The sequence below is a fragment of the Asparagus officinalis genome, chromosome 1 (assembly GCF_001876935.1).
Source record: "Asparagus officinalis chromosome 1, Aspof.V1, whole genome shotgun sequence".
Lineage (NCBI taxonomy): Eukaryota > Viridiplantae > Streptophyta > Magnoliopsida > Asparagales > Asparagaceae > Asparagus > Asparagus officinalis.
This window is the reverse complement of record NC_033794.1, coordinates 8,080,947-8,092,600: the sequence shown is the minus strand read 5'-3', so window position 1 is coordinate 8,092,600 and position 11,654 is coordinate 8,080,947. Positions and strand designations below refer to the sequence as shown.

General features: G+C 34.7%; 1 protein-coding gene across 1 annotated transcript; it reads left to right on the top strand.

The window, feature by feature from the left end:
• On the top strand, positions 1,387-6,327 carry LOC109848224 (prefoldin subunit 6). The gene is made up of 4 exons (XM_020417630.1): positions 1,387-1,638; positions 1,712-1,907; positions 1,990-2,050; positions 6,064-6,327. The coding sequence occupies exons 1-4, from the start codon at positions 1,572-1,574 to the stop codon at positions 6,118-6,120; spliced, it is 381 nt and encodes a 126-aa protein (XP_020273219.1). The 5' UTR covers positions 1,387-1,571; the 3' UTR covers positions 6,121-6,327.

Here is an 11,654-nt window from a genome sequence, read left to right as displayed (position 1 = left end):
AAATACCAGAAATTCTTATTGGATGCACATCAGAAGAATTCATTTTAGAGGAAAATAAAGAGATAGCTTCTAATTTTTTTAAGTAATAAATTAGGAACATAAAGAATTTTATATATATGAAATTAATATTTATTCTCATTGAAATAGAAAAAAATCAAAGTCTATATTTTGAGCAGTTTGTGTTGAACATCATAAGTACATTTGACTTCTTTGTAGAGTTAAATGAGATGATAATAAATTAACGAGCCCAGGAAAGATAATAGCATAAAAAAATACAAAATTAGCATGATGTCACAATTGATGTAAATGATGAAGACAATCCTCTAGAATTATCCGAGAAATGATAAATGATAAACCTGAAGAAGGATTGATCTTAACTCAATAAAAAATAAAATAGAAGAAATAAAAAATAATATTTTCTGAATATTTTATAGGATAGTTTAATTATTTTGAGTGAAATTAGGAATATTTAGAAGGGAGTTTCATGAATTTTTTTAGTACTTTTATATTCTTATGTGGATGTTTTTATCATATAAAAGTATACTAGAGTTAGTATTAATCTTTAATTTATATTTTTTTATGAAGTCTATCAATGATTAGGAATAAACTTCATATTCTCTTTTGCATCGTTTTAACATACTTTAAATCAATCATTTTGCTATATTGGTTTTAAATATTCACCTTCCTTGTATAACACTATTTTAATATTTTTTACTTTGCAATGCTATACTTTCTCAAATAAAGTTTAGTTTCATATCGGTCAAAAATAACATGAAATTCAAATTATTTTTAAATTATATTTGTTTTTTGTCAATTCAAATATCAACATGAAAATTTAAATTGGGTGTATCCCATTTAAACAAACATAAATAAATAATCGGGATGTAAGAGCTTAAAGAAAAAATGAGCACAAACTGCCAAAAATACTTAATCATGATATTAAATCACGTGCATTGCACGTGTGTAAAAACTAGTCAACAAAAATGACCAAGTTTCCTTTCCGCCCATTTGGATTAACATTGTGTTTGGCGTTTCCTTGTGATAGAGAATGTCAAAATGGGGTTAAATTGGAAGGAAGCGAAGTCTCTTAACTTTCCTTCTCTTCTGTCTCCAATCATCGCTCAACTTCTCTATCACAAGCATTTGAGGGAAGGAGACTTCCCTTTTTAATTTCTCTTTAACTCCTGCCATAATGAAATACCGAACATAGTGCCATATTACTAGCGTTACATTATTATTGGGCCTCCATAATGAAGTGCCGAACATGGTTTTGTTCTATTATCGGGCCTCGATGTGGACCAGGATTAGCTGGTCAGTGGTCCCCAAACACACATCGTTCTTTTTTTTTAAAGTTATTTGCCAGGCTTCGTATGGATGATGGATCCGTAACGACTAACGACGTACGCGCATCTCTAACTCATCGAGGAGTCGGCTGTTCAATATTTATCCCCAATTTTTCCAAATCAAATTAAGGAACAAGCCGGTAACTTTTTCAGCACAAAACCAAAAAGAGCTACAAACTTTACGATCGTCATCAAGAGCAGAGTCAGTTGTTCGAGCCGCAGAGATCGATGGCCCTTCGCGAGCTCCAGCGCGATCTCGAGAACCAAGCCAACGCCCTCAGCAAACTCCAAAAAGGTCACCCCCTAAAAACCCTAACCCTAATTTCTCCTCTCTCAGCTCTCGCTCTTCATCATCTTCAATCATGCAGACATCGGCAAAAGCCACCAAGTTCGAAAGCAGTACACAATACAACTCGGCGAGAACGAGCTCGTCCTCAAGGAGTTGGATCTGTTGAATGATAGCGCGAATGTGTACAAATTGATCGGCCCGGTGCTCGTGAAGCAGGATCTCGCTGAGGCCAGGGCTAATGTTCGGAAAAGGATCGAATACATCTCCGCTGAGTTGTGAGTTTTTTTGTTGATCTTGGAAACGATTAGGGTTTTGGACCGTCGAGGGTTTTATGTCTTTTTCTGGTATTCGTTGCAGGAAGAGGTTGGATGGGACTCTTCAGGATCTTGAGGACCAGCAGAATAGCAAGAGGGACTCGGTTAGTATTCTATAAACTTTTTCACTATGAATTAGCTTTATTTGAACCGTGTATGCCCTAAAAAAATTGAAATTTGTGGCACGTAATTTTTTTTATTTTAAAAGTGGTCAGTTGATGATAATTGAAGTGGTAATGAAGAATAATGAATGATGATTTTTCTAAGCAGATGTAGATGCAATTCATGTGTAAATGTAAATTTTGAAAGACTGGAAGTTTGATAAGAGAAGGAGATAAACCACTGTTTTCACGAACACAAATTAGTCGATGGATTCACAAAGATTTGTTAAATGTTAAAAACCCCAGCTGTGAAACTGCTTTTTCATTATCACGCAAATCCAAATATAAAAGGAACATATTATGAGGCCTAGTGAGCCTTACAAGATGAAAGACAATGAACCAAGATCACAAGATGCATGTCTGGTATGTTGGTAATGCTAGCAGACAAAGGGATGAATTCAATAAGAGAGTAGTAGAGTAACTCCGACAAAGAGTAAGATGTTAGGGTTTTCTTTATGCACAATTAGTGGGATGTTTTTATATTGGAGTCAAATTCTATTCTATAATTTAGGAATAAGTAGAAATTCTAACGGGAAGTGCTTGTAGAAGGGCTCTACACAGAATACTATCCTTAAAGAAGAAGTGATGCATAAGTTCTAAAGCCAAGATCAAATACTTGGGATAAAGCTAGCTTTAGTTTTGTAGCATTTATGTAAAGGAAAAGAAGAGTTTCCGAATTTTACTGCAAAAGGGAATGCCTATTTTATAGGGAAATCAACTAAGCCATGAGCTCAATCATCACAATAGAAATGAGGGAAGGAGTTTCTCCAGCTGATCAAATAAACTCTCAATAATCCATCCAGCTATGCACAAAATCCCTTTGAAACTTGAGAAAGAAATCCTCTCTATCTATGCCAAGGCATTTTTTCCAGGAATTGAGAATGGTTAGAATCCCAAATTATAGCTTTGGATCAACATCTACTTGGGATGCATGCAAAACTGCAAACTTTATGATTCACCTATATGCATACAGATGGCATATATAACTGTGCTCTAATCATGATAGCTGAATGCAGTTGTTGGCTATTATCTATAGGCTGTTACTGCTTTGTATGTTTATGCTTATAATGTTGGAAGCTTAGTTTTGATTACCTACGTAGGGACTGCTTGATCTAATGTAAGTTGGTTTAATAGTCTTGGTTTAGCTAAACATGAGATATTTGCATGAAGCTCTCCCAGAAATATAGGAGTTAACATCCATGTGAAAACGGAATCACAGACATGAGTACATGAAAACTTTAGAACATTAGAAATCCTCAAAATCCAATGTCTCATGCTTTATATGTTTATACTTATAATGTTGGTAGCTTAGTTCTGATTAACCATGTAGGGACTGCTTGATTTAATGTAAGGTGGTTTAGTGGTCTTGGTTTAGCTAAACATGAGATATTTGCATGAGGCTCTCCCAAAAACACAGGAGTTAGACACGTCCATGTGAAAACAGAGTCACAGACATGATTACATGAATGCAGAATATTAGAGATGCACAAAATCCAATGTCTTGTGTGAATTCAACGATTTTTCCAGAAACAAATATCTGTGGATTGTGGTAAATGGACCAATCGTGTGATTAGCCAATTAGCTGCATAGCATGCCCTGATATTTGATTTGGGAGGTAGAGGATTAAGATGATATCAACTCCTGACAGGGAGGTAGAGGATTAAGATGATATCAACTCCTGACAGTACACAAAAACTAAATGACTGCTATCAAATTAATATTCAAAAGCTATGGAGGTTTAAGTACTCCTGACAGTACACAAAAACTAAATGACTGCTATCAAATTAATATTCAAAAGCTATGGAGGTTTAAGTCAAATTAATATTCAAAAGCTATGGAGGTTTAAGCAAGTAGCATGGAGAAATCGCTAATTGGCAACAATGGCAATGCTACCTCATAACTAGTTACAATATACTAGCAACCTGATAATAGGTATTAGGTCATTTCTGGTGGCATCTTTCAAGGGTCCATTGTTACCAGGACACACTTGCTATTAGTTTTTTTTAGCTGTGGCAATGGTGTTACTTCAAGCAAACTCCACATTTCATTGTTTGGGGAAAAAATTAAGTAGATAAGGATTTCAGCATGCTGAGTACTAGTAATAATTAATAAAGCAATTTACATGGATGATCACAAATAATAAAGCAATTTACATGGATGATCACAATTAAGTGTAAGGTTGAGCGCTCAGTATGGTTCCCTGAAAGAGTAACATGGTTGAGCTCCATTTTTGTGGGAGCATTCTGACCTACCATAATCAGTGGGATATATTTACTGTATAAGTGTTCTTCATCTAAAATTGTTTGTAGTCAATGAAAAATAAGGCGAGTAGAAAGCCCCAAATAGCTAATAGGATCAAGGATTGATCATCGACATGGTCATGTGGTTGTTTTGTTACCATAACTAGTGAATTGGTGATGTCAAAGTTAGCAACATCATTAACACAAAATCGACAAATGATGATACTTCATAGGAAATTAATAGGCAATGATCACACCATAAAACCTTTGCAAAATCAAGGATTTGTAACACTTTCGTCTCAGGTGTGGCAAGGCTAGGTGAGGTGCCACCCTGGCACTTTGAGACATCACCTGGCCTAGAAACACAACTACTATTTCCAAGAGCTAGGGGACAAGGCTTTTAGCCCTTGTCCCAAAAACACGACACCATGACACTTTCTGTTAAATCTTTAGTTGCACTTGTACGATAGAATGTGCCACATGAATATGATGACGCGTTGGAGAGATGAACTTCGGTAATTCTGCCAATAATGGAAGGGCCATTGGTATAGATACTTCTTAAGTACTGAATCTTCAAGGGTCTTATGATCAATCCTTCCATTTGAGCACTAGAAACATATTATAGTCAATGTTTTGTCCATTTTCACTATTGCCTCATTGAGGAACTCTAGCTACTTATACGTTAAAAGCAATGTTACAGAAGGCGCCAGACAAACTAGGCGTTTGAGCCAGCACCTAGATGCCTAGGCGTTTGGCTATTTTTAAAAGTATTTAATTATAATAATTGATAAAAATATGTATTAAATTCATATAAATTTGCCCAAAAAAAGAGAGCAATATTAGATCCATAATAAACCATGCATGTTTAAATACTAAATAGCCAAAATAATAACTAATAATGTTATAGAAAGCGCGAGGATGCTTAGGCATTGGACCTGACGCCTAGAGCTTAGGAGGTTTTCTATTTTTATTTTTTAATTACAATATTTGATAATAAATGTTAATATTATAGAAAACTTAGGTGTCGGATTGATGTCTAGGTGGATTTTTTTTCATTTAAGTGGTGGTCTAGGAGGTTTTGCTGAAGGTCGGAGGATATAGTGAAGGTGTTCATATTTAGAGATTAAAAGGGAGGTTAGAGGGCATGGATGCTACAACACAGAAAATCACGATCAAGACCTAAAGTGTGTAGTCCACGTAAGCAGATAATGCTCCCTTAAATACTGCTGGAATCCATGTGGGTAGGTTAGGTACCGCCGAGGCGCTAGGTGCTAGTTAGGCGGCCTAGGTACTACCTAGGCATATGTCTAGGCGGACTAGGCGGAGGCTTTTTAAAACAGTGGTTAAAAGTAAATCTCAGGATCTAGGCGCTTTGCAATGCACCATACTGTTTGATATAACAGAAGGCAGTATTGACTTCCTTAGTTCAAGCAATGATTAGTCTGGTTAACTAATAGTGTGGGTAGTCAAACGATCTTCTTCATATCTTTTTTCTTTGTTCCCACATAAAAAATATATCAAGTGGACTTTAATATGTAGCTCGTTGTTTGACATTATCCATAAAGTATGATCAGTGACCTGTAAACCAGTCTTTAATGTGATGTACTTCTGATACCTAGCACAATGGTAAAGGATATAATTTCTAATTTCCTTGAAAAATTTTCCCTAGTAACAGTATATATCATTTAAAGCCAAATTTGCTTTACTTCCTTTTAGGTCTTGAAGCTGCAACAGAAGATTCAAACTCTGCAGGCTGGTAAATCTAAGGCCTAGGTTTCCTGATCAGCAAATCCTTCAGTGGCACGTTGTGCACTCTGTTTACGGCTCCATATTCGTTTTTTGACCAGGGTTTTGTTTCTTCATGTAAGAACACATGATATATTTGCTAGAACGTTATTGTGTATCAATGTATTTCAATCTATGGAAAGGTTAGTGGACTGTTTATTTCATAATATTAATGTGGGTTCTTTTTCACCCTCCCTTTTTGACTCGTGGATTAAATGAGATTGTTGACCTAAACCAATTTCACCAACTAGAGCGTTCTTTATCATGAAGGCTATGCAAGAGAAGTTTAATTATGCAGGAAAGCATTTCCCTGATTATTGTTGTTGAGATGATAAGTATGACTAGTTTATTCACAATTCGTTAGAAAATGCAAATTTTGTGACTTTTTGGACCGACGTATTGTTGAAAAATTAAAACTGTTTTCTAGTCTTAATTCACGACTGAGGGTTCGGTGTTCTTTACCATAGTTTCTTGTAATTTTCCAATCTTTTGATATTTTGATGCCGCGGTAGCAAGAACTCCTGTTGCGTGTATATTAATTTGAAAATTTGCTCAGCTGCTACAGATAGGATATTTGGTGATGTCCAAAGCAAAATGTTGAGTCTGAGAGATATTACAGTCAAGTCCGTGAGAAAGAGATGAACTACCGATGAGTCGATTTTACTTTTTCAACTTTTGTATGGTTAAATAATGAATCTTTAATAATTTTAGTATACATCAGGTCTATATGTTCTCTGAAAAGAATATTCTCCCTAATACTTAATGGCAACAGTAACGCCTTAACGGAGAACATGTTCTCTGAATCTCTCAGACATGCTGCCAGTGAAACTAACGGGCATGAAAGCGTAAATAACTTCCTACATATCACATATCAGAACTGAAATAAACAAAATAATTTTCGCGTAAAAAGCCTGCAGAATGTTCAGGAAACCCGAACCGGATTGGGATCCTCTCTTAACGAGAGGCAACCTAAGATTTCCTAATGAGATATTGGTCTTTAATATATCAATCAAAGGTCATGATCTCCTCATGAGAAAAAATAAGAAGGGAAATAGAATGAGATTTTGGCATTTGATTGATAAATCAAAGACCAAAATTTTTTTATAAGGAGATATTAGAAGCACTATTTATCTATTCTTCTATACAAATAGGAGGATCAGAGAATTCCTGTTCATGCTACAGTAAATTGAACAGTAATTCTCTCTCCTCCCATTTGCATTCTGAACTCGAGCCCACCTCCAGCTTCTCTCAGATAAGCGATTCAAATTTCAAACTTTCCCCTTCTCTCGGAATCCCCACACCTCACTCTCTCTCCCCTCTCTCTCCAGAAGCAACCCCTTCTCTCGGAATCCCCCCACATCCCTCTCTCCTCTCTCTCTCCAGAAGCAACCAGAAGCAAGAAGAGGGGGGAAATGGAGAAAAATCAAAGCAAGAAAAACCCCTTTCTCAGGCTTCTCACCATGGACAGCCTCTACCGCCTCCACGGCTGGAACGTCCGAGAGACCCCGAGGAGGGTATTCGACGCCGTCCTCTTCAGCAACGAGCTCGACATTCTCGCCATCCCTCCCTCCCTCTCTCTCAGTTCGCGGATCCCGAATCAAAACCCAAAAAAAAAATAATGGCGAGCAAGCTCCAGCGTCTCCTCTCCTCTCTCCTCGAGTCTCCTATGCCAAAATTAGGGTTTCATAACGATCACCAATCTCCCGTGATGTTCGCATCTAAGAGGAACCTAAGCTCATCAACGCCGCAGCAACCTTCAGAGAAATCGAAGGTCGATTCTCCTCTCTCGCCTCCTCTATCGAACGATGGAGGAGTCGGTCTCGATGAAGATAGGACGAAGGAAGGAGAAGACGGAGGAGAGGACGACAGTGGCATTTTCATAAATAGAGCAACATGGGGCCGCGGCCAACTCGATTTGGGGATTGGGTGCGCAATGCACAGTGTCCTGATTTCTAACTGAAGAACCACGAAGGTGATCTTTTCTTATTTTTGATATTTGTTTTAGAAGAAACGTGAATTGAGGTGTTATGTAAATAAATTGCTGTTTTTAATATATCACAGGGCTCGCAGTCTCAATCGTTCTTTACATCGGCGCTCTCGAGCATGGAGAAAGTTTACTTGAGTAGAAATTTTTTTTAATGCTTGATTCCATTACTGCTATACTATGTTTTTATTTTTCTAATTTTGAAGGTAGATGGTCATGGGATTGATTCAATTGCGACATTCTTCTTGGATTTTGGTTATACTCAACGAGATGAACTGAGGTTTCCAAGAAAAAAGTTGAGAGCTTTGTGTGTACAGTAACAAATGTAGCTTGCATTTGCCTAGGATTTTTATATCGGAGCTTCTTGTGGATGAGTTGAGCTCTCAAAGTCAGGTACTTGCTCTCAACAAGGGCAGATTGTTTGCAATTTCAGTTTCTAATTTCCTATTTTTCTGTTCAATAATGGCAATTACTTATGCATGTAGGAAATAATTAGAAAATATGTTAAGATTTATGGAAATGGAAATAAATATGCGGCCCTAGCAAGCACTTTGGGACATAGCTTGGGAGAAACCAATATTTCTTCTTTGCTTCAGGCTCAAATTGATTGATTAAAAATTTCCAGATGAGAATGGAAGAATCAGTCATGTATCAACTTCTTTTACGGTTAAAGTAGCAAATATTGCCTTTTTTTAAGTTTTGGTGTAAGCTTTAGAGAAATGTTAGTCAAATAGTTTCATTGTAGACTATGTTAACACTCTTCAACTAAATTTGTTAATTATTACACATTTTTAAAAGTCGTTTTTATATATTATTTCAATAGCCTTTATTTTTTTCCAATACATTATTGGATCATTTCAAATGCTCATTTTTATGTATGCTCAATTGTTGAGGGGAAATAAACCTAATGTTAAATGTTTCTTGCCAAGTGGATCTTACATGTTGATGTTATCCAATCACAATTCATTATATTTTATTTACTAATTGGTTGTTACAGTTTGTTACTAAGTAGCTATGTGAGTTAGTGATTGAGAGATAATTGTTGGAATTGTATTTAAGTCTTCTTCTGAAATCTCTGATAATATTAGTAGCGCTTCGATTTGCAATTCATTATAATTTATTTACAAATTGGTTCTTACCGATTTTTTGTGGTTTATTCCTTACTCACTTGCTTCGATTTGCAGTTAAGGAGATCAATTTGAGAATCTTTATGGAGATTTATCTTTCTCTTAGTTTTTAGTCTAGAACGACTCAATGCTCACCTTTAAATCTCGAGGTATTTATTTTTAGGGATTTAGGGGTTCAATCAACAAATTTTGATTTTTATACTTTACTCAGCAAAATTTTATTGCTTATTTAGGTAGTATGTTCTTTTAGGAACAAGGGAAAACCACATTATAACTTTAATTTGATCCTTTTAGTGTTGAAAAACTGTAACTAACTTGAGAGCTTGATTGGAATGAATTGATATTTTTTTGTGATTGGAATTATTCGCTATTTGTACGAATTATCTTTTTTTTGCCGTTTTCTAATTTCAGGTTTTAAAGATTTTAATCATTTTAATTGATCGACTTATGTTGTGTGTTTAGTTATCCTCTTTGCTTCAGGCTCAAACTGATTGATTAAAAATTTTCAGATGAGAATGGAAGAACCAGTCAGGTATCAACTTTTTTTACGGTTAAAGTAGCAAGTATTGCCTTTTTTAAAGTTTTGGTGTAAGCTTTAGAGAAATGTTAGTCAAATTAGTTTCATTGTAGACTATGTTAACACTCTTGAACTAAATTTGTTAATTATTATTCATGCTACAAAAGTCATTATATTTGTATTTAAGTCTTCTTCTGAAATCTGTAATAATATTAGTAGTGTTTCTAGCTTTTTAGGAACTATGAAATGCTACTTCTCACGTAAATGCTGCCACCGCAACTCAAAATTTGTGTTATAAATTAGTATAATTGTGAAGAATGTAATGTGAATTATATTTTTCCATTCTTTCTCTTCTTTACTATATAAGAATTGTATAACTATTCTCTATAAGAATTATCAAAGTATGTCTTTTATAGTAATCAGTCTTTTAATTTGATATTTGTTGATTGACCTTCACAAATTGCTCATAATTCTCTATCCCAAGATTTCCTCTTTGAAAAGAAGAAAACTGCAGGTACTTTCTCTGATTTTATTTTGTGTGGGTTTTTTGCAAATTCAGGCGGAGTTACTGCCAGTTATTTTGAGTGGGTTTACGTAAACTATTACTTGACTAGCATCATCTCTGTGTATTATAATGAAGGCTTAAAGCAACTTCCTCAAAGCAATCTGATGTTTCACTTTCACATTCACTAGAATTTTGTTTCCTAGAATTTTACTTTATGGAGTTTATATTTGCTGATCACTTATCCCTGTTCTACATTGAATATCAAATTGATGTCCTTCTCTCCTGCACTTCCATCACTAGCTTTTTTTTTTAAATTTTCCTCCTTTGCTAGACCTGAGATTTTGACAACACTGCAGTGTTTTAATATAAATTTCCATGAAAGTTGTAATCAAATGCTTGTGCTGATGAGAAACATAACTGAAAAACTATTGTGCTTTAAACTAATAATACAGATTTCAAACAATTCTATGGTGATTGGTGATGAATTTGAGCATAGTGATTGAAATATAAATCATGGTGATGAATTTGAGCTAAATTCTAATTTTTTGCGCCTTAGATTGTTATTTTTGGATTATTTAGTTACTTCTTTTAGCATACTGAAGATGCTAATTTCTATTTATAATGATTAAATTTGATTTAGCTAATCTTAATAGTGCCTAATTCTGATCATATACCTAAACCTTATGTTTAAACTTGATTTAGGTAATATTTTTTGCTGAACAAAATGTGATTTAGGTAATATGTTTAAACTTGCAGCAAGATGAGCAAGTAGATTCATCATCTTCTGATTCTTCTTATACTCATCCTGAACAAAATGTGAGCTTTTTATATATACTTTTTGAAAATTTTGTTTTTTATTTATTTTGAAAATATTCACAATCTCAAGGATATCCCAGTTGTGATCGTGTCATCTGAGAATGTGCCTTCAAGTATCAACAGGTGAACACAAATAAAAAAATTCCTTAAAAATTCATTAAAATTGCTGGATTATAATTCCTTAAATTTAGTGATCATAACCCTTTGTTGAACAGTATTGATTGATTATGAGGATTTTATGTCCTGATTGATGATATTTAGTGATGGAAATTGCAGGTGGATTCAGATCAAAGTCTTCTTTGATGATGTATTGATTTTGTCATATCTGTTCTGTTTACTTCAGATCAAAGTCCTCTTTTTCTTCCATAGGCTTCTGACTCCAAAGACCTCGAAGACAAAGACGACAATGTATCTCTTCTCAACTCATTTTCCAATTTATTTTGAATTTCTTGGAACATAATGTAATTTTTGAATTTTTTTGATTTTCAATTATTTTATGCTTAATTATTTAGAATTGAGTTATTTGTAATTTTTAGGTTGAACACTCTTAGGGGTAGATTGATTGAGTAATTA

What these genes read in the sequence shown, in the direction of transcription:
- LOC109848224 (XM_020417630.1), top strand. Translation starts at nt 1,572, where the DNA reads ATGGCCCTTCGCGAGCTCCAGCGCGATCTCGAGAACCAAGCCAACGCC. An exon ending in GAATACATCTCCGCTGAGTT is followed by an intron (nt 1,908 to 1,989) that starts GTGAGTTTTTTT and finishes TATTCGTTGCAG; the next exon opens with GAAGAGGTTGGATGGGACTC. An exon ending in AGAATAGCAAGAGGGACTCG is followed by an intron (nt 2,051 to 6,063) that starts GTTAGTATTCTA and finishes ACTTCCTTTTAG; the next exon opens with GTCTTGAAGCTGCAACAGAA.